Source organism: Carettochelys insculpta, chromosome 11 (genome assembly GCF_033958435.1).
Source record: "Carettochelys insculpta isolate YL-2023 chromosome 11, ASM3395843v1, whole genome shotgun sequence".
NCBI lineage: Eukaryota > Metazoa > Chordata > Testudines > Carettochelyidae > Carettochelys > Carettochelys insculpta.
In genome coordinates, this window is record NC_134147.1 from 38,876,152 (window position 1) to 38,900,240 (window position 24,089).

General features: G+C 41.4%; 1 protein-coding gene across 2 annotated transcripts in view; it reads left to right on the forward strand.

Annotated features, from left to right (window-relative positions):
- The window catches only part of PDZRN3 (PDZ domain containing ring finger 3), a 225,070-nt gene that overhangs the window by 188,407 nt on the left and 12,574 nt on the right, over positions 1-24,089 (forward strand). For both annotated transcript variants that reach the window (XM_075005353.1, XM_075005354.1), the window contains 2 exons: positions 9,123-9,376; positions 13,242-13,329. In XM_075005353.1, the coding sequence (XP_074861454.1) occupies positions 9,123-9,376; positions 13,242-13,329 (342 nt within the window). The remainder of the gene's footprint in view (positions 1-9,122; positions 9,377-13,241; positions 13,330-24,089) is intronic.

Consider the following 24,089-nt stretch of genomic DNA (forward strand, 5'->3'; position numbering starts at 1 on the left):
CCATATCTAACCATTGAAGCCTCAACCTCTAAGAGAACCTGAGCCTGGGAACTTAAATTCATAACTCTGCTAGATTTAATACACTGAGTTTATGGTTTATAACAGTCTTTAATCCACTAACGCTTCTCTCCCTCCTTTTTTTGTCCCATGACTGTAGAAGTGTTAAGTGGCCACTTCATTTTAAGTGGTCTCAGTTGTAATTATTTGAGGACAGCCAATATTGGTTCCAGTGTCAGTGACAACCAGGAGCTTACAGTTCATGGGAGGAATCTGTATTGATGCAAGTTTTCTTGGGCTTGTTCCTTTGTGCAATATACATTTCTGGTGGAGTGCCCTTGTTGAGCAAAGGCAATTTTAAATGTGTTAAAGTGTGTATGCCAGACTTTCTGCTCACAGCATGTTTTGTGGTATCCAAACGTCTGGCTATAGATAATAGATTTCCTGGTATGTCTAAGGAGGTTATTTGAGTTGTGAAGATAAGTGTGGTGTAGTTCTGTGTCTGTAGTCTGTAGGAATTTGTTGCTGAAACTGAGTGTGGCATCCAGGGCATGTAGGAGAGTTCTAGAGAGAGTATGATGGATGGAAGTGGTGGTTTACGTTGTGTTGCGAATGTATAAAGGAGTTTGTCATTTTTCCAGTGACCTATCATTGATGCAGCTCAGGTATATTATTGGTTTCATGGTACATTTTTTCTAGAAACTCTCTCTCAGGGGGCCCAAGAGAAGATTGGCATATTAGGAGCCATTCTCTCACCCCATCACTGTCCCCATGGTTTGGGCTCAGAATTTGTGTTAAATGCTAAGCTGCGTTGACTGAGGATGAATTGGAGGAGCTTGGCCGTGTGTTTGGAGAGGATATCTGAGCACTATCCATATCGTACTAACTCAAGTCCACATGTCCTGCCTTGCTTAGTCTATTCTCTATTCCTATAATCAAATGCTGTCATCCTTTCCTTTTCCTCATTTATTATGTTCTATTTCCTTTTTTCTTTTTCTTGGGAAGAAGAATTAATGAAAGCCATGTGACTTAGATGTCAGTTTAATGGATCATTTCCATTCACTTGGTTCAAAGGATTTTCCAGCTGGATTTGTGTGTTGCTCTCTCCTTCCACCCTCCAACCCCCTCCACTTATTTTATCATATTTTCTTGATTAGAAACATGTGTAAGTTCTCACTTAATAGACTGTTGTGTCATTTCATAGCCCTTCCTTGGTTTCCATTGTCAGACTCTGCCAGTGTTTCCATTGCAGGCTGATGGCTCAGTTTGTTTCATAACACCTTGCCTTGTTTTTTCTCTGTTGTGGGTATCTTTTTGTCTCATCGGGACCTAAGCAAAGGGCCACTGAGTCTCTTTGATTTCAGTACAGGTTGCACCTCTCAAATCCAGTACTCTCTCATCTGGCAACATCTGTTATCCAGCATGACCACTGATGCAGGAGCTCCAGCATGGCTGGGAACCGGAGCCCCCCAGCAGTGGGAGATGAGAGCTGGAGCTCCTGCCTGCTCTGCAGCAGTGGTGGCTGACATACTGGCACAGGCTGGGAACCAGGGCCCTGGCAGCAGGAGCCGGGAGCTGGAGCCCCCACCTGCCCTGCAGCAGCAGGAGCCAAGAGGCTGCTGTGGGGCAGCAATTGGAACCCTCACCTGCCCTGGAGGTGGGCAGGGATGGCTGGAGCCATGTGGCAGCCCCCAGGAGTTTGGGCGGGCCCCAGAACCCTAGGGGAAGGAGGCTGGTTCTCCAGCAGTCCCTCTCACCTTTTCTTATTCAACCAATTCTCTTGTTCAGGACCTGTTGGGTCCTGAACATGCCAGATAAGGGAAGTGCAACCTGTAGGTGTTGGAAGTGACCCAAACTACCATTGGAACTCCGACTACTTTAAAAAAACAAGAAAGGGGAAGTGCAAACTTCCTGCAAAGGATTGTACCTTGACTACTCAGTGTTTGTCTTTTCAATGTAGCCTTACCTCTTTCCCTTTATTGCATACCATTATAGCTCCAGCAGTACCATGTATATTGAAAGATAATTATATTGTACAATATTGCAGATTCTGAAACAAAGAAAAAAAAACTTGTTACTTAGTCACCCTGCTGCATTTCTAGTTTATTGTAGGTTCAGGCTTCATATAATGACGCGTCTCTCTGTCTCTTGTTTATTTACATTGTTTAGCAACATCATGGAGTTCATTGAGGCCTAATCTGCCTACTAATTTAATTGTAGCCACCTCCAAACCCAATATATTTCTAGTACATAAAGTACTAAAATTGTGGAATTTAAGCAATTGCATATTTTCGTCATGCTCATCTGTCTTTTTGCCATGAAAAAGTATTTTCTCTCTGCTACATGGTAAGCAAGTTTGTTAAGGAATTATGCTAGTTGTAATTATTATTTCAGACATAAGTATTTATTTTAAAAAAAGAATTTTGCTCCATACTGTTTACAAACGCTATAAATAAAATAAGCAGTCCTGTAGCACCTTAAAGACCTGGGGCTTAACAGAGATTTTCTTACGCATTATAAAGACATTTTCCACGCCTTTGGTATTCACAGGAATGGCGCACATCCCACTTAACTTAATGCACCTCTTCCACAGGTCCTATTAATGTACCTCCCCTACCCCTGCTCTTCACCCCTTCTTTCTCCCCCCAATGCCCGCCCCACTACAGACACACACACACACACACAGATATATCCTGTATTTTTATTTTTGTTCCAGATCTGATGAAGTGCATCCTTCCAAAGAAAGCTCACTACCTAACAAATAAAACAGTTAGTCTTTAAGGTGCTACAGGACTGTTTGCTCTTTTGTGAAGTTAGAGACTAACATGGCTACCCTTCCGAAAGCATAAATAACACGTATGTTTCTACAGCAAAAGGTAAATGTAGTTGTGTTTGTCTAAATTCGGCTTTTTCTACACTTCCAAAATTAAAGCACAGCCATGGCAGGAGCACTGAGTGAGAGGTTTTCCAGACCCCAATCTAAACCACAGTCCATGAGGAGAACAGCTGAGACCTGGGAGCCCATTTAGAGCGCTCTAACTTGCTGCATGGTGGTAAATGGAAATACTGATATTTGTCTTGTGACTCATGTTTTCCATTCAGATTTGATCAACACAAATGTGCCACTGTTATCTAATGTAGTTGAGGAAGGCCTTAAGCTCCTCTGCGAAAATTAATTTGATACGGAAACCAAAAAAGCACATTCCTGATATCAGCACAAATATATTCCCCGTGAACATTTTGTGATCTTTGTTTACAGTGCTAGGAATCATAGAAATTAAACACCAACACCAGCTACCCTCCTATAGAAGAATGGTTGAGCTAGCCCCCTGCAGACCTGAGTTTGGCAATTTTCATCAAAATGAGCCGCGAGCAGGTTTCTGGAATAATTTTAAGAGTAATCTGAAAATATTCCTGATATACTGACCTTAAACTGGGTATTGATGCCATGCAGTTCAGCTTTGGAACTCTGCCTGTCCCAGTACAGTATTAGAGAGAGAGTGTGTGTGTGTACACAATCCCTGTCCCAGCACAGTATTAGAGAGAGAGTGTGTGTGTGTGTATATGTACAATCCCTGACCCAGCTACAATATTATATTCCTGTAGGCTTGCTCTGAAGTGCTTTCTAAGCTGATCAATTAAGGACTCTTAGAATAATGAAACTTGCCTCTTAAATTAAAAGTTGTTTGGATAGGGCTTCATTTAATAGTAATAGTTATTATTATTATGTTTGTACAGTACTTAGTACAAAGGGGACCAGGTTCACAAGCAGAGCTCCTAAGTGTTGTAGCATAACAAAGAATATATAATAGAATTCTCTCACATCATGTACTGCGCTAGCTCTATGGTGAATGTCTTATCCTGAAGCACTTGTTGAAGTGACTTGTGAAAATTCAATGTCAATTGGAGGTGCTTGTATTGCAGCCTTGTTTAAACATTCTGCCAGTTAACGCGAGTCCTCAAGCTCGTGGTCTAACACAGTGAAATTTTCCTGTCTAGAAAAGTGTCTAGAACAGTGGTGTCCAAACTTTTCCTGTCATGCCTTCCCGCTTATCAGTAATGCCATCTGTCTGTGCCTCCTCCCACCCCCATTACTGCACAGTTGGCTCAGCAGCAGAGCTGGGGGCAGACCAGAGGATGAGGCAAGCGCTAGGGCTAGAGACAGAGAGAACGAGGGTAGAGCTGGCTGAGGGGCTTAGCAGCAGGAAGAATAAAACTGCTGCAGGGGATGCAGCTGGGTTGGGGGTGGTGGGCAGAGCTAGTTTGGGATTGGCCCAGGCCTTCTTCAAACATTACTCCACACTCTCCAGTTTGGAAGCCACTGGTCTAGAGTGAAGATTGGATCAGCACTTATATTACAATCCCTTGTTTCACGTCTGTCTGGAACGGAAACAATGCTAATGTAAAAGGCCACAACTGTGCTCTCACACAGAACTGAATTAATCAGAGTGGGCAAGAGATGAGTATCCACAGTAGTCTGGTTTAATTGCCTGTGACCAAACTGTCTGATCTCCTGTATAATACAGGCCATAAGAGTTCCCTGAATTAATTCCTGTTCCTTCAATAAATGTTTTCAGGAAAGATTAGTAGGCTGCAGCTGGGGCAGAGAAAGCAAAGGTCTGGGTCACCAGGATTCACCCATATCTCTGGCCCTTCACAACTCTGCCCAAGGCAAACTCTACAGCTCTCTCTAATGTGTACATCCATATGCGGAAAGAAAAATTTGTTATACACCAATATGGAGGAGATTTATGGTGGGGCTAGGGCCGAGGGCTTTGCAGTGTGGGAGTGGGGCCCAGACTGGGGCAGGGGGTTGGGGTTCAGGGAGACTGAGGACTCTGGTTGGGGGTGCTGGCTGTGGGGTAGAGCCAAGGATGAGGGGTTTGGGGTATTTGAGGGGCCTCAAGACTAGGGCAGGGGGTTAGGATGGAATGTGGGGGGGGGTGAAGGCTTTGATTGGGTAAGGCTGTGTCGTGGGACCAGGGATGAGGGGTTTGGGGTGCAGACTGCCCAGAGCCTGTGACAAGGAGAGAGGTCTGAGGGGAGTCCTGCATGCCCCAGTGTGCTCCCTGCCCATCCCCTCCCTCTCTGCTCTCCAGGCCCCATGCCTACATGGGTCTTGAGAGCCTGCTTTGTGGCTGCACAGCTTAGATGGAACTTGGCTCCCAGGCCTGGTGACACTGGCCTTAGGGATGTACTACATCAGTGGAGTAATACCAAGAGGATTTATTGTGGGCCAAAAAAATAACCCACGGATGTTCAAATCTTGCACTTGGCTTCTCAGATCAGCACGTAGGCACTGAAATGGTAAGTTGAGACACAAAGGGCCAAAGTGGGTGTTTTGATGTCTGCCTGAGTGCCCAAATTTGCAAACTGGGCCTATACCATCTGCTTTTTCCCAAAAGAATTTTCTAGAAAATATTCTGTATGGTCCCTTCGGTTTTATGAACTCTGTTGAAATTAATGGAGATCAGCTTAAAATCAATAACATAATTCAGACCCTTGTTACTATCATAATGTTCAACATTTTAAATTTATGTTTCCATTGATTTTAGTTTTGTTCCATAATAAAAGCAGTAGGGAATATCAGTTAGTACACCAGAATTATTTTCAAAATGTTCACTGAGTAAATCAGTGTAATCACCTTTCACAAGAAGGCTGTCTTTATAGACTATCACTACACATTTATTTGTAATTCGCTAGTTAAATACAAATCGAGTTTACATCTTAATAGATAAGAGGAAAACAGGATGTCTTAAATGTATCTATTACGCATGGATACTTGGATGAGTGTCTCCACAGAGACTAACTACTATAAATCACTTTATCCATATTGTCCTAATCAGCACAGCTGCACACACCCACGTCATCTTTGGTTTTCCTGTTAACGCAGCTCTCCTAGTGAACTATTAAGCAGGATTTCTGAGTGACATGGCCACCATCTTGAACAACTCTGAGAACTGAACTGGTGACATTCAGAGCTAAGAAAGTGAGTCTCTACACTTTTGAGCAAAGAAGCAGCTTCTGTAACAGGGAGATTAACCAACTCTCATCCTTTGTGGACCAAGCACAGATGGGAAACATAGCGTTCACTGAGCAATGATTTATATTACCCATTGATCTTATCCGTACTTCCTAACTATAGTTTATTGGCTTCTTGGGGAAAAAAACCAGTCAGCCCATTTCAGTACTTCATTCCCACTTAGCTGTGTTCGGCATGCCCTCGTTTTGACAGTTTGGAATCAGATTCTGACCTCAGCAACACTGAGGTAAATGGAAAGTGACTTCCTGACATTCACTTTTGTTGAACAAATGTTAACCCAGAGAAGCTAAAAGCAGAGTCTGGTACATGATCCCAAACAGCTTCTTTATCTAAGAAAGTATTTTCAAATTTTGAAATTTATTTTCTCCTAGGAAGAGAAGCATACTTTTAAACCAATTTGGACTACATTTATATCTTTATCTGTCTATCAACGTCCTAATCACATACTTAGTGCCAGCATCTGTATTTTTCAAAATATGCTTCTCTTAGGAGTAAATGCATATATATCACTACTAATTACTGTGGTTACTCAGTAGTTATCACAGTAATCAGGGTCTCATACCTTTAAAGGGGTATTGCAATGAAAAGATATCTAAGAAGGCTTTCTCCTTGACTGATGTACCACTTACACATCCACTGATTACACTGATTGAGCAGATAGTTGGATAGGTTAAGTGGACTATTAGTCACAGAATTACTACCTAGTATAAATTATCTGTGTGCTGCCATAAATATCGTCTTTCCTTGAACATCCAAAGACCAAAGATCATCTCCAAAGACCAAAATCTCAAGCTTGTTTTTGCATAGAACTAGGTTGCACCTCCCTGCTCCAGCATGGTCTGAACCTGGCTAGTCTCAAACAAGAGAATTGGTTGAACCAGAGGAAGTCCAGGGCTTCTGCCCCCAGACAGCCCATGCTCCCTGGGTTGCTGTGGCTCCAGCCTCCCTCCCCCAGGATTTTGGCCCCAGTCTGATATCCTGGGGACTGACACAGGGCTCCAGACCCAACTCCCGTCTGCTGTGGGGCTGCCAGGGGATTGCAGCCAATCCCACATTGCCACAGGACAGCCAAGGGCCTCCAGCTCTGGCCCCTGGCCCCACAAGGCAGGCAGGAACTCTGGCTCTGGCCCCTGTACTGCCACAGGGAAGGCAGGGTCTCCAGCTCCATCCACTAGCCCAATAGGAGAGGGACAGGCTGGGGCACTGGACCCAGCTGAGCTGCTGGTTGCCACTCTGGACTTAGCCTGATCCATGGACCCTCAGATACTGGTAGCCGCCGCTCTAGTACACTCTCATCCTGGCAGTGGAAATGTTGGTAATGTGCTAGAAAATATTGATCTCCCATCATCTGGCAAATTCTCTCAGCCGGCACCCACCAGGTCTCGAGGGTGCTGGACAAGAGAAGTTCAACCTGTAGTAACTATTTGTGAGAGTACAAAGAGTTAAGATTCAGGTGAGGAAATTGACCTTATATTTTGTTGAAATAAGTTATGCAGCAAACTAGAAATGCAAAGCCTCTGGTTCACATATTTAACATAAAAGAATTAGCTATATTTCTGGGGAGAAAACTGATCACGGAGGATTGAGCCAGTGAGCGCAGTTGGATAGTTTTACTACCTTTTTGTAGTATTAAGTTTGGAGCACATAAAGTTTGCCTGGGTGATTTCAGCCCAGAGCTCTCAAATGAAATACTTGATATAACTTGGGATTGCTTTTAATTTTGATTGCTTATTCAGCTTAATTGTTCACAAATTATTTTTAAAATCAATTTTAGGCTTTACACGGTGAACATCTGCAACATTTACTTTATAGTAAATAGTAAAACTAAGAACTTAATCAGCATTTCTTTAAACAGAAAACATTACATTGGACTTAATTTTACAATTTACAAATTATTTTAAAGTAATATGCTCAGCTGGGTGAGTTAAAGATGTTTAGTTTGACCAGGGCAAACTTTACATATCTTTCATTATTTTGAGCAATTAAAGTCAGTGTAACTGTTAGTGTAATATAAATGTAGTGTTAGCATATAATAAATGGTCCCATTCTCAGCTGGCTGATCAAAAAAGAACTGGAGTCATCACCTTTCTACATTTCTCAGTGATGAGCCTAAGCTGACAGTGTAATAAGTATGTGCACAAGATAATGTAAATGGAATGGGTATGTGAACTGACAATAACCTGCTCTCTAATGCTTTTTGCTATAGGCTATATGTTAACTATGGGACAGAAAAAGATATCATTGTCATGTGAAGTTACACCTTACTCTATATATAAGGCTAAGATTTTGTCATGGGTATTTTTAGGAAAAAGTCACCGACAGGTAATGGGCAATATAGAAGAATTCACAGATGCTCACGTCCTGTCTCTGACTTTTACTGAAAATATCCATGACAAAATGGGGAGCTCAGCTGCAGGGTCCCCATGCTGCCCACAGTGGTTGGGCATCTGTGCAGCCTGCTCAGAGCTCTAGGGCCTCCACCACCCATGGGGGCTCGAAGCTTTGGGGTTCTCATAGAGAGTTCTGGGGGCTCCTTGCAGAGTTGGTGCCCAGGAACTCAGGGAGGATACAACTGCAGGCAACAGGAGGACTCTGTCTGTTGTGAACAGAAGTTACTGAGGTTGCAAGAACTCATGCATTCCTTCATGGGGGGAAAAAAAAAAATCATAGCCTTATCTATAAGTAGTCCATTTGCATCATTGGGACAATTTGTGGAGTAAAGAAACTCTCCCATTGACTTCCCTTACTCCTTGGGACCCTGTGGAGTACTGGGCTTGAGGGGAGCACAAGCAGCAGTTGATTAAGCATGTCCCTCGTATACCTCCTGAATTGACCCCTGGGAGATCAATCTCCGTAGCATCCATCTCCCAGTAAGTGTAGAGAAGCCCTCAGGGTTTTGCACAGCAATTGTCACCACTGTATCTAAGCTGTTTGAAAAATAGGTTTAAATAACAGGGCATCAAGATGGAGAGCAGACTTTTCGCTCAGGGTTTTTCATGGGTATTTTAAACGAATAAGTAGAGAAAGGATGGAAGTTATCTCCTGTTATGTTCTAATTGTTTCCTTTGCACTCTGCCCACAGGTAAATGGGAAAGATTTATCTAAAGCAACACATGACCAGGCAGTGGAAGCATTCAAAACAGCCAAAGAGCCCATCGTGGTGCAGGTCCTGAGAAGAACCCCACGCACAAAGGCCTTCAATCCTTCTCATGAGTCTCATCTGGTAGATATGGGCACCCAGACCGAGATAACCTTTGAACATATCATGGCTCTCACCAAAATGGGATCCCCTCCTCCAGCAGTCTCAGTGCTAGATCCATACCTCTTACCTGAGGAGTAAGTAGCAGTTTTTGGTAAAGAATCACAAAAACACTGTTTCTCTCAACTTACCACATTAAGGGTGAGATTTTGAACCCTTCACACACACTGATGAGCAGTTACTCACATGAGTAGTCCCAATGAGTTCACAATCAGGCCCTATAAATCTTTTTTGTTTGTAGTTGTTTTAAAGGAAAAGGTTAATGTTGCTTGTAATTCCCCTCACTACCTCTTTTGGTTTGCTTATGTTTTAACTTTATTTTTTATGGCTGCCATAAATTGCATACTGCTAAGAACAGCTGCTTTCTGTTCCAGTGTATTAATTACTATATTATAGCCCTGCAGCAATGTTACTCACATAAATTATATTCTAGGACTGAAATTACTTACCGATGCTGTCAAGGATGTTTTAGAATCCAAATGTAATTATTGTTAATGGTAGTTTGATTCTTTTGTACTTACAAATAAAAAACTGTAATTATCTTCATACACACATGCATGATCCCCCACACACATTGTTTGAAGGGAAAACAGTTCTGTATAAAATCCACGCTAAGTGCCTCCACTCACTGCATATTTGCCCCCGTGGGCACAGAAGACACAAAAGCTTCTAACGATGTCAACTGTTGTAACATCCTTAAAAGAAGTGCATGGATATTATGCAAAGCAGTATTTATGTGCACCCTCAGGGAAGGTCTGCATTAGGGGATATAGTCAATTTAAGGTATGCAACTTCAGCTATGAGAATAACGTAGCTGGAGTTGGCACAGCGTATGTCAATCTTCTCCGCCATCCCCACAGTGGGAGGTCAACAGGAGAAGTTCTCTCATTGACTTTCTTTACTCCTTGCAACTCCAAAAAGTACTGCGATCAACAGGGATGACCTCAGTGTTTGACTTAACATGTCCCTACCTGATGGGCTGTATTGAACCCCAGAAGATCGACATGCATATGTGTAGACGTGCGCTTATTCTGGCTGTACAGCATAGGAGCCCATGGAAAGACATGAACAGAAGGTTTAGAGCTTTTCTACTCTTAAACCGGTATGGCTGAACCGGTACAGTACCGCTGTAGCAGTTAATGAAGATGCAAACTCCATCTACAGGAGAGCATCTCTTGTTTTGGTGCAGGCTGTCCACTTCCCCAAAAGGTAGTAACTTCGCAAGCGAAGCCCTCTTGTGAACATAGTGCTGCCTGCACCAGGTGGTAGGTCAGTATAATTCTAGATTTGCCACACCCCTAGGTGACTTAGTTATACCAACACAAGTTCCTGGCGTAGATCATGTCTGAGCAAGGCCAGGTTGGCTATGCACATAAAATTAAGAAACATGCCACTGTGCTGTGCCCCCAAACTCCTTTCAGAGGGTTCCCATAGAGGGGAAAGCTAGGGTGGGAATACACATCAGTGCTGTGCTACTCCTTGTGGGTTTTGTGGCATATGATCATGTATAAACTGAGCCAAAAATTGGACATGTGTCTGTAAGTGCATGGTGTTCTGAATGTTTCAGTGCTTAAGTGAGAGGGGCAGACCCACCGACCCAGTGGCAGCGGGAGGGAAATATAGGTCAGCTGCCCCAGGGTCTGGTGATTCAAGAGGGCTCGGGGTCCCTGCTGCCACCAGAGCTCTGGGTGCCAGCAGCTTTCAAGGGTTTGTGGGTGGGGAAGGAATCGTAAGCTGGGCAGCTCTGAGGGCTGGTGGCCCCAGCTCTAGCCCTTTCCCTCAAAGCTCTGCCTCTTCCAGGAGCCTGGCAATTCTATTAGTCCCTCTGGGGTCAGACATTTTTCTATTAACTGTCAGTTAGGAAGTCACTGCACTGCCTCCTTGTTTCCAGGCCACATTTTAGTTCTGCGCTGAGGGCTACTTTTGAAGCACACCAACAGTCAACTGGCTGTGAAGCTTAGAGCTCCTCTTCTTCTTCTTAGCTAAGTTACATTCCATGGAAACATACCCATGGAGGTGATGTCAACATCATTACAGTCTGTGAAGTGACATCTGCATGAATTTCCAGCTGTTAGGCCAACCAGTGTGATGCAGCTACTACACTATACACAGGGTAAAGAAGAGGAATTCATGGTAGAAGTAATTTAGGTTACAGTGTGCTTGCATAACAAGAGGCCCAGCAATAAGACTGGTCCTAACCCTGTCACTCACATTAGACATTGATTAGAACTCTGAGCACCATCAAAGGCTGGGTTTTGAGCTGCATCTGAACAGCTGTGTGTGTAGAATTCCTATTCAGCCAGATAGGAGCATTTGTGCTTGCAGAAAGCTATTTATACACCCCAGTAACCTAACTGTGCATGCAAATGACAAAATCTACCAATGGTTTTCATGCTTTTTTTTTTTAAAGTACAGGTTTAAAATCGATCCTTTATGTATAACTTCTCTTACTACCTGTTTCAAAATCCACTGCAATCAGTCTGACCCTTGAAGAATAACACAGGCATTTCAGCACAATAGCAGATACTGTTATTTAAATGGCCTCTCACTTACATAGAACCGTGCATCTAGTTAAAGAATCAAATGGAGTTCACGTCAATCTTAGAAGTAAATAAAGTTGCTGCATCTTCATTGGCGACCACCAAAGCATTCCCCTGTTGAAAATCCCCAAAGTGCAAGTAGTGTAGCTGTCTGTGGAGAGCTGGAATTTAAAAACATGCCAATAATGACTGGCAATTCAAAGAGAGTGGAGTGTGTTTTAATTGCTAATCATTAAATACAGCCCATTATGTTTCAATTGCCAATCACTAATAGCCTATTGTTTTAATCCTAAATAGATGGCAACCAAATAATAATACTTGGCATTTTGATAGTACTTTACATCAGCTAAACAAAGTGCAAATATTAATTAAGGTGGCAAAGGTAGCTTCACCTCTGCATACCATGGGCTGCAGTCCAACTCTGTGTATAAATAAAAACAAATCTAGCATTTTCATCATGCTCCCCAGTGAACAATTGGAAGTATCTGCTTAGCAGAAATCAGGAAAAAAAACAGCAGGAGTTTTGCAACCAAGAGCCAAACTGCCTTTGCAAAACTGTGAGTCTCCCAATATCCTTAGCTGCATCCTGTTGATCTCTCCCTTTGTGCTTAACCTTTCACACTCCAGCTTTTCTTGTGCAAAACTGTCAAAATTCTGATCTCCATAATCTCAGCCATATTGCATCTTTTCCTCAAACTGCCACTTCTAATCCTTTCTCAGCTATACTCACTGTGACCCCTTTGGCAAGTTATTTAACCTCTTTGTGCCTCAATATCCCCATCTATAAACTGCACCCCTCAGAGGTATTCCATGTTTTAGTGTATCCCAAGCACTCGGATGCTCTGTGTAATCAGATGCAAACCTGCTACTCTGCTGTGAAGGATATGTGCACTATAAGAGCTTTTCTGAAAAACTTAGCACTTTGCAGCCCTGTGTTTTTATTCAGAAATTCTAAACACTTATCTCTGCATGTAACATCTGTCAATCTATCAGCAGAGTGATGGTTTCATTTATCATACAATTTTGCCCTAACTTTACCAGTCCATCATTCAGCTCCCTTTCCCCCTTACCAACTCTTATTTGTTTTATGGGATTGGCTTCGCATTTGACGGGGAGGGGGGAGGAGGAAGGCAGTCGAAAATTTAAAATTTGCAATTATGAAACACTTTACAGGTCTTTTACTTTTGTCTTTATATTTATCATGTTCAAGGTACAGTAGAGTTTTTATATTTGTATAGTTTTAACTTTGTGTCTGTATTATTGTAAACAGAACACGCTACACCCTACTTGTTGGTCTGATTGTAAGTCTGTCATATTACAGATATCCTGCAATAAGATTGGATGGATTAGTGTGCTAATTAGAAAAAAGCATAATATCTTAAAACCTATTTTATTCTTCCAGTCATTCATCGGTGCATGAATACTATGACCCAAATGACTACATGGGAGGCATTCATCAAGAAATGGACAGAGACGAGTTAGAATTAGAGGTATTTAATAACAATTAAAAAATTTAAAATTCAAAATATTTAATATATTGTCACATGTCAAGGTCTTATTCAGCATTAAACTACAATTACACATGTAGACTGTCAAAAGGCGGTTCTAAGGATTATGCATAAGCATATTACTTTCCAATTGCTCTGCAGTCTGCAAATATTAAAGCCTGTATTGTTATGTCATGTAATTACAATTTAGATCCTCAGCTGCCGTAAACTGGCATTGTTCTATTGGAACTGTGCTGTTGTGCAGTAGCTGAGAGTCTGTCTATATGTAATTACATCATGTAAAAAAAAGTGATTTTGTAGATGAAATAACTTGTACCACAAATTCCTAATAGATCGATTTTCACACTTCAGTGTTTCAGTGGTATTATTTTTTTTTAAATATCTGTGGGACTGGAAACAAAGATTGCGAATTTTAATCATGTAAAGTTATTTTAAAACTGTAGGAGGAGATCAAAGTATACATACCTAATTACTAAGCTGCTCCATGCTCATCACTGAAAAGTTACAGCAGTATATGTATAGAATCAGACATTAAAAGCAGAACTGACATATGAGCGCATCTCAATCCTCCTTTCTATTTCTGTCTTTTTCCATCATTTTTAAAATGTCTTTAAGCAGTGAACCTTCCATGCTTTCACTGGGAATATTTTGCACATCCCAACTAGAAGTTTATTTTTCAATTTTCCTTTTATGAATTTCATTACAGGTTGAACCTCTTTAATCCAAAACTCTCTCGTCCGGTAACATCTGTAGTCCAGCATGAGTTCAGTTAGCCAGAAAGCCACTTATGAGTGTGGCCAAGTTTCCCATGGTCCCATAAAGTTTATTTACAACCACCAGTCCTGGCTCTCAGTGTTTTATGCTGTTATTTAGCTTTAATGTATCCCTATCTTCTAAGAGCCCAGTAAGCAGTGGAAGTGTTGGTAATATGCAGTCCAGCAAATTCTCTCATTCGGCACTGGTCAGCTCCCCAGGGTGCCAGATTAGGGAGGTTCAACCTGTATATCACTCCCAATCTTCTTGCTATTAAGAGTGTAATTTATATACATGGGGCATGATTCAGCAAGGTACCTAAGCATGTATCTAGCATTATGTTCATGTTTATGAGTAGCTCCATGGAGGATACTATTTTTACTTCAATATTTATTCTGGTAGTACATGTCGTAATATTTCTAGCCAGTGGCCACAATGTCTTTGTCACTGAAGTCTGACCTAGTTAATATATGCTTGGTTGTCCATGTGCTGATGTAACACAAGAGGTTACTCTCAATTTGTATGCACTACAGTTTTCTTACATCTCAGGCTGTGCCTATACTAGACATAGAAGTCAACTGCCGATACGCAATTGTAGCTATGCCAATTAGGTGGCTAAAATCAACTTATCAATGGTCAACTTCAGTGTCTGTCTATATGGAAGAAGGTCAACAGGAGCATTTCTCCCATCGACCTTCCTTAATCCTCTCCACTCACAAAAAGTCCAAGGTTGACTTTGACCCCGGAAAGCGTGGTTTTGTGCATGTATGAAACAAAACCACAGAAGATCGACCCTGAACAGGTCAGTCTTCTGCCATAGCATAGACCTAGCTTCAGTTCTACTAACACTTCACTTTCCAAAAAGATCAGTGCTGTCCAAGCTCTGTCACTGTTTAAATCAGTGCAAGTTTTACTGTAGAAATCAATGGAAGCAGAGTTAAGCCAGCACTGAGAACTTTTTGATAATCTCACTCCATGAGAAGTTGATCACCTACATTAGTGTTTGCAGGATCAAGGCCTTAATCCATACACAAAATTTACAAGATGACTAAAAACTACAGGTCTGGCTGTAATTGGTCTGTGTGCACAAATTCAAATAGAAATCAGATGAGAATCAAGAGATCAGTGAAATAAATTTCCTCAGCAGCTATCAACTTTTCTTTTGTTGCGATGTCTCTGTACAGTATCTTTTATACAAGACAGATTTCAGTTTTAAAGGCAAATGTTCTGCACCTGCATTTTCAAAATAGTGTCTTTAAAATCTAATATGGTGGATAAATTATATTACTCCCATTAGAAGATCAACCCATTGAGTTGAAAAATGTTTAATCATGTGCATTTCAGTAGCTGGTTGTTAAGGTGGTTTAAACCCCAACATTAATAATTTTGACATTGATATAGTACTTGGTGGCAAAAGGTGATCAGCTCAGTAACACAAGCAGCTGAACATTAGAAGCATCTCTGTAGCCTAATAGTATTTCTTAATACCCACCGACTATTCTTTTTCAAATCTTGGAAACCAAGATCAATGGAAGAGTCAAAGTGCTACCACAAAGACTCAACTAGCTAGATGCTTTTTTTGTTTGCCTATTGATAGATGCGCTTTTACAGACTACAAAGGCACTTGTTTCATTGACTGTAGTGGGAATGTCTAAAGCAAAAAAAAAAAAAAAAACATCAAGTCACCCTTCTGGGCTTTTATGTCCATAAAATGTGATCTGAATTTCAATCAGAGCTCCTTGTCTAAACTTTTATGACCTATAACTGTCTAGTTATTGACTTGTAACAAGTAAACAAGGTCAATCAGAGAAACAGTTTGGCAACATTCTGTAAATGTCTATAGAGTATAGCTTATGCTGGATTCATTTAAAAGACACCAACATTGTGTACCCACTTCATTTTCCTAAAGTTTCTCTCAAAAATTGATTGGTCTAAATTAAACTATTGCATGTTTAATTCAGTAAAAATACATAAACTAAAGGCATCTTTAACTGTTCTTACACAAGGGCCCCACTGAAAAAAATACGGAATTAATATTTCATTTTAAGTTAGCAAATACGTTTGACTTTGTAAAGAGACCCAGACAGAATTTATGTCAGGTTTAAAGGAAAACAATATATCACTGCAGAATTTCCCTGGATGTCATGGGTTAAATGTTCATTCACACCAAGTCAGCCCAGCTGCCAGACAGGTACTATAAACAGTTCCCCCAGTACATTAATTCCCTTGGACTATAAAGGAAAAAAAATCTGGATTGAGGGTATGTGCATTTGTGTACTCAGCATTTATTATGTTATTTCCCTTTCCAACTTCCCTGATTGTCCAAGCAAATGTCTTGTTCTCAGTTAAATTGTTATGATGGGTAAAGGGGACAGAAGACTGGTTTGTCTGTTTACTTAGAGCTAACAGCTCTCTGCTTGCTCACTCTCCAAGACCTTCAAAACAAAAAGCAGTCAAGTAGCACTTTAAAGACTAGCAAAATAGTTTGTTAGGTGAGCTTTCGTGGGACAGACCCACTTCTTCAGACCATGAAAGCTCACCTAATAAACTATTTTGCTAGTCTTTAAAGTGCTACTTGACTGCTTTTTGTTTTGATAGTGTATAGACTAGCACGGCTCCTCTCTGTTACTATTCTCCAAGACCTTTTAGACATGGAATGGGGCAATTGAATCAGGCAAAACCTGTTGGATGGCTTAACATCATCTCAGATGGAAAAATCTGATGCAGTTCCTGTAGCCTCTGATATAAAATCCCATCACTTTGGAATAGGCTAAGTAACTGCTCTCTGAAGCAATGGATGAATGCCCCTGGGAAAGCAGAGGTGACCCTTAAAAGATTTGAAGGACTTTTACCCTGGCAGGTCTCTGGTAAAAAAAATAAAATAAAATAAGGTTAACAAAACCTTAATTGAAAGGAAGACATTATGCATCAATTTATTCTCTCTCGTTTTAGAATTGATGGTGATTGTTCCCTGCAAAGCCATGTGTTTTTTATAACAATGTAGCCCTAGTGCCTGCTTACCTGTGAGTCTGCATTCCAGTGCCACCCTTATATAAAAAGCTGGTTTGGTCATTTTCCCTGACAAGAGAAAATTCCTTCTCTCCAACCTCCAGCCCAAGAGGACCAGGTTCAGGTATTAATATCTGCTTGGCAAGGGCCATCCTTACATGAGGTTCCTCGGCATGAAGAGGCATCTGTCTCTGACACCCACCCTCTCACAAAGCTCTATTCCCCCCATCTAATCATTGGTGACAGACACTTCAGTTACTGAAATCCACTCTGAGAAGCCTGAAGTGGGTCCTTAGTTGCTTTAGTGTCCACTTAGCAATCCGTATTTGAAAACTGGTATTTCAGCTTACAGTCTGTACAATCCAGTGTGCATTTATTCCTGGGTGAGGTCCCTCCACCTTCAGTTCTTCACTTCAAAGCAAGACAAGACACAGCTATTTGTCAGGGGTGGGGGAGGCAGTATGCTCAGACTCATACAGTTGTGTTTTGTAGTCCCCACGTGTATTGTAGGTTTTACTGTATTCTAAATTTATAGTGCCTTAATCCAGGTGTCTTTCTTCCAGAGGAGGAACGTCTGCTCTGAGATCAGATCAACCTAGAGGTTGTGTGCCATTGGCGTGTGCCTACCCAGTTGCCTAGCCATTTTGTGTTCTACTGGGGAGGCACTGGTAGCTCAGAAACCTCTCTTTTCCTAGTGCCTAGCATACCTGATTCATTCGCTCTGGGCATGGCCGCTGTGGTATGTCTGATCAGTGGGGGCATCTCATCATCCACCCACTTCTGGATGGCATGGCTGAAGACAGTGAGAGCACTGATGCACTTTTTTGTAGCTTAATGCATGGCTGAACAGCTGAACCAAGATTTCTTCCCGCTTCCTAGAAATATGTCTGCTCAAGAGCCACTTCTTCATGTGGCTTCTTCATCTTTGCACAGATGCACAGAGACACTCCGCTATCCATAGGCATGTTCTGGCTGTGCCTAACTGAATAGTTAAATAAGAGATTAGTTGTTAAAACTGAAAAAGCGAAGTATCAGAGAGGTAGCCTTGTTAGTCTGTATCTTCGAGAACAACAAGACGTCCTGTGGCATTTTATAGACTAACATATTTTGGAGCATAAGCTTTCATGGGCAAGACCTGCTTCAGCGCTTTCTTTGCCCACGAAAGCTTATGCTCCAAAATATCTGTTAGTCTATAAGGTACCACAGGACTTCTTGTGGTTCTCAAAGTCATCTAAATGAATATGTTGTCATTCTTCCAGTATAACACATCCAGAAATAGTTAATTTTTGCAGCTGACTGACAAATTTACTCTAGGGGGAAACTCTGTCTGGCACATGCTGCCTTTGGGACCCAGGTGAATAATGTCCGAGTCTTTCCATGGTCTTTCTAACTGCTTTCCTACTGATCATCTGCTTAGCTAGGGGAGTGACCAATCTGCAGGTTGTTTTGCAGAGGGATCCCAATGCTGCTTTTTATCTGGACAAGATGGTGCCTTTCTCTGGTCTGGTCAAGCTGAACAATTCACTTAACATTCTGGCTTTTATAGTGCATCTGAAAGGAATCCCGACCCTCTCCCCCAGAGGCCATGTTGGCACCCAAGCTGAAAGCGGCAGCAAAATACTTACATGTGTTTTAGCTTTCAAAACACAAAGCAGCTTTTTCTTTGCCACACATTGAGAAGGGAAAGAGGGAAAGATCAGCTTCCTTGTTAGGCACAAATGGGAAATCCTCATCAGCACAAAGCAGGGGAAACCATCTTATGCACCTCATGCAAATATAGGGACCCTGACATGTGCTAAACCAGTGTTCCCTCTAATCTGTGCATTTGTGCAGATGCATGAGAGAAATTCAGATGCCATCCATCTGATTAGCAGAGCATGCATGGCTAAGTTTTTGTTTCTCCTGGTGCTGCATATTCACACATGCCTTGGTGCACATAAAAATTTATTCTGCACGTGGATGGAAAAGACTAAAGGCATCATTGCTGTTTGCTCAAGAGAGAGCCCACAAAAGCTTTCTCCTCTTGCTGACTAAAACAACAACTATAGCCAGGTGGTCAGTAAGCACCTTACACTCTGTAGGTCTACTAACACTGTGGAAATAGGCAGAATAGGAGAACGCCTGTTGGTTCACTAGCTCAAAACTTGGCATACAAAAAGCCTCATTTTAAAAAAATGTGTTTTACTTCCAGCTTTGGCTAGACATCCAAATTGAATCTCTGAACTTTCAGTCACCACTAGCCATTTGTTTCCGAGGTCTAATGCTTATATTTTGCCTATTTTAGCAAAGGTCTGGGTTTTTTATAAATGTGCCAACTGGACATAATTTCATATCATCTGTAAAGCAATTCAATAATCTGTTGAGAATTAATGTCCTTTTGGATATAGAGATTAATTTACTGTTACCACTAATTCTGAATCTATTAGTACAAGTGAATGGAGGCTTAATTGTATCATGGTACATGTTCATTCTTTTTGCCTTGCTATAAATGTCAAACAGGTTTCAGCAACCCACTTTTTGAGCTCCCCTTGTCCTTACGCCAACAATTCTTTTTAGTAGTTTTCATACTGAATGAGAATATTCTAACATTTCTATTAAACATATATATAAATTCCACTTTTACCTGACATATCCAAGCAAAGGATAAGAGGTCATTTTGTTTATGTCTGTAAAGGTTATTCAGGATGTCTTAACATGCATGGTTCACGGTTTTCTTACTCTTGGTTTGCCACTTTTTGCTGTGCCACACCATCCCACACCGTCCCAAGCCTGTGACTAAGCGTGCTCACACTTTCTCAGAGCTCCCTCACCAACACATTGTGTTTGTGTTCACTACCTGGAAGATGGACCCTGTGAGGGTCGATCTTCTGGGGTTCAATTTTGCGTGCCTGGTAGGGACCTGTGCAATTGAACTATCTGGGCTCAGCAGTCAACCCTTGTACTCCTCAATCTCCCAAGGAGTAAGGGAGGTTGATGAGTTTCTTCTGTTGACCTCCCTCTGTGGCGAAGGCCAGGTAGACCAATTGTAGATAAGTCAATTCTAGCTACACAGTTGCCATAGCTAGAATTGCGTATCTACGCTTGATTTTAAGGCTGCTAAAGGTATAGCCAGCCTTAATTCAGTTTGCTCATGCTTTCTCAGAGCTCCCTCACACCTTGCCTTAATTATGGCATGCAAAAGAAAAGCGAGTGATGCACACAGTGGTCAACAGGCTAGGAAGCGAAAGGAGGCAATGGCATTAAGCCAGAAAGTTGAATTACAGGATAAGATGGTAAGTGCTCACATTGCAGCCTCAGTAGCTAGACATGATGGCATTAACAAGTCAACTATGAGTTATTTAAAACAAAACAAAAAAAAAGGAGCAAAGCATAGGGGGCAGTGTTGCTGCGAGGGCACCAACTTGTGTGAAAGTTTCATGTGTGAGTGGTGATCCCATAACTGAAAAAATGGAAGAGGTGTGTTGAGCATTTGGATTGAGGGCATGGCACAGAGATGAGCACCTGTAAGTGGTGCTGTGAATCAAGAAAAGGCTTTCAGATTGTGTAAGTATTTTGCACAAGCATCAGGTGATGAGGGGGGAAGTCAAGGCAATGCAGCATCACTTGTCACAAGCAGGGTGTGGTTTCACACATTGAAAAAGAGGTGCTGTTTGCATAATATGAAGTTGAAACTGATCAGCAGACCATAATGCAGCATGGGATTATCTCCTGCAACTTCTTAAAATCATTGAAGAAGAGGGTAATGTGTCCCAATCAGTTTACAGTGCCGATGAAACTGGCTTGTTCTGGAAAAACACGCCCACAAGAATGTAACCTTTCCAAGGAGGAAAAGCCAGTGCCACGCTACAAGACCGCAAAAGACAGACTGACCCTTCTCCACTGTGCTAATGGCCTCTGGAGACTGGATGGTGAAACCTACGTTACTGCACTGCACACTACACCCCAGGGTACTGAAGACAGAGAAAAAGACCAGTTTGCCAGGTTTTTGGAGGTCTGACAAAAGGGCTGATCTGTTTTTTGACTGGATCAACAGCTGTTTTGTCCCTGTGGTAGTAAAATGCCTACAGCTGGAAAGGCTGTCCTTCCAAGTGCTACTCCTCTTGAACAGTGACCCAGGCCACCACCATAGAGACACACTGGCACTCCACAATTTGCCCGTCCTGAAGTGCAAGTGGTTTTCCTGATATCCAGCCTCTCGACCAGGGTGTGATTGCTCCTTTTAGTGCTCAGATTCATAATTCACAGGAAGGTGATAAAACACTTGATCTCAGACAGCGCTGGAAGGACTACAGCATTGCTCCCTGTGTCACTAGTATCAAGGAGTCCATTGATGAAATAAAATAATCAGCCATCAATGTTTGTTGGCAAAAATTGTGGAAGGACTCTGTCAGTGAAATGTCTGATGCTCCACCTATCCATGTAGAGATTACAAGGATTGTCAGAATGATCCATGATGTGTGAGGGGAGGAGTCTGAGGACACAGAAGAATTGGAGGTTGAAGTACCAATTAAGTCACATTTAGAGGAATTGACTGATGAGGAACTAGCAGCACTCATGACAAATATTAGTGAGGATAAAGAAGATGGGGAAGATGAAACAGAAAAACCCTATTTAAATTTGGAAACACTAGCTAATTTCTTCAGCTGCAGTAAACAGCTCGCTGACAAAATGTTTGCGTATGATGCTTTGATGGAATAAAGCCTGAAAGCTAAAAGGGACATTGAAGCTGCAATGCTGCAGTAGCAGGAAATTTTAAAGGATTTAAAGAGCAGGATTAAAGAGCTTCCCATCACAGTGTTCCATTGTAAACCCACCCAGTTAACTCTCCTCTTCCAGAGTGAATTCAAAGAACTGTTTTAGATGATTAAGGTTGAAGTAGATTGTATTATCTGTGTGTTTTAGTTTTGACTGCTGTTAAGTTAAACCTGCTTTTTGACTGTTAAACAGTGGACAATAAAATGGTCTTTACAGACGTGTTGTTTTTGTGCCACAAAAACCTCTCCCTCTCCCTCTCCCCATGTGTGGTTTTTGCCATTTGCAGCTTTCTCTGGAGTATAACATACACACACACTCCTCTCCCTGCTGTTATGAAAGTTGAGGCCATCCTCTATTACAGCAATATACCTAGTATGTAATTCTGATTTGTATCATATGAACACACTCCTGACGTTACGAAACACCATTGTCCTATTTCTAATGTCTGTGTTTCAGATGTCATACGCATGCATGAGCTCATATTCCCCAGTGTAGGTAGTTGATGGGTTTGACAATATATGATTTAAATGGGGTTCCTCACCACAATGTCTGAGCACCTTTCCAAACTAAAATAACCCTCCGTCCCAGTTCTGTTGCAGAGTACCACACTAAACTAAAAAAAAATGCCTGCACGTCAGGGAGCCACAGAGCAATCCAGCAATCCCTCACATGAAACGAGTCAGCTGAACAGATTTCGGACAGAGCAGGATAGAGCCGTTTACCTGTCCTGCAGTATGGTAACTCTGAAGTGATAGGGAGGAGATACAGAATACGCAGGGGAGTCAAGTTTCAATTTATCCTTTCCAAAAAAAATCTACTTGCCAATATTAATTCCTAGACTTCAACATTCTCAGTACAAATGGACCACAGGACTTTGCAGATAATGACGTTTTCATATAACAAAATTGAGGCAATAAACAAAATGGAGGCTGAATATTGAAAATAGCCTTAGCTTTGAAGAACTTGGATTTGTGTAGTTAGACCTATAAAAATCCTTCAGTGGTTTATGATTACATTAAAACTTAAATGAAAAAGAGGCACATCAAAAACAGTTGTGTATTTTTAAGTACACAACATTAGCATATTTAGAGTCACGAGTCACATGAAATCCCATTTATTCTACTATTTTCCAGGGCTGGAGGGACTACCCCAAGGTAAGTCTATCAATTAATTAACTGTAAGAAAATCAGGTACTAAACACCTGCTCTGAGTCTCTTTTTGCAGGATTTCTTTTCCAAAAGGCCACCTGTCTAAAGATTGGTTACCTGATAAATAGTTCAAAATTCCCTGGGGTGATTTATCACCTTCCAAATATGTCACATGAGCTCTCCTGCGTCTCTATTAAAATGTACAATTACATAAAATGTATTGAAACAAATGAGCATCATTATTCAATATAAGCTACAAGCAAGAGTGGACAAATCCCTTGCCTCCCTCCCAAAAAAATAACAAAGTTTTAATCATCAAATAGGATCCATCTAACAAGGCTGAAGAGTGACACACTTTGTTGTATTCTTTCATTGCAGATATAACAGAGTGTATGATCCTGTGGAGCAGCTAAATATTATTTCTTATTCTTTTCTTCACAGTCCCTGATGTGTAGAGGGCATAAAGCGCTCTTAAAGACGTGAAGCCCCTTTAAAGTACACAGAAAAATGAATAACTGTGTTAAACCTAATATAGCGGCATAATGCCTGGTTCTCCCCCCACCCCCCATCCCTCTAAAATCAGAAATAAATCCATTGACATCAAAAGAAATACCTTGGATTTACACGAGCAGAACTGAGATCAGAATCAGCCCTGCTTTTATCTAATAATTCTTAGTGAATCATTTCAGTTTCCTCTCTAGAAATGGCAAAGCTTTAGAAATATGGGAAAATTCTGCAATTAGAGCAAGGTGCTCAACCTTTTTGTAACTGAAGAGGGGGGAAGCTGTAGTTCACCACGGATACTATTGATTGAAACCATTTAAATATCATCTCAAATGTCATTGACATTTACTGCTATGGTTTAAAAAAAAACAAATTACAGATGTTGACAAGTAAATAACAAGAGACTGCTGATCTTGGCAGCTGTCATCTAGGCAAGCCAATAAATTATTCATATCGGCTTGTTTTCATTTGCTTTCCCTTTGTGAATGGCACCACAGGTTGAAATTGAGAGATGTTCAGAAATAATGAATTGTGTTATCAAGACTTTTACGTTAGAATGGGCAAGAAGAAGCA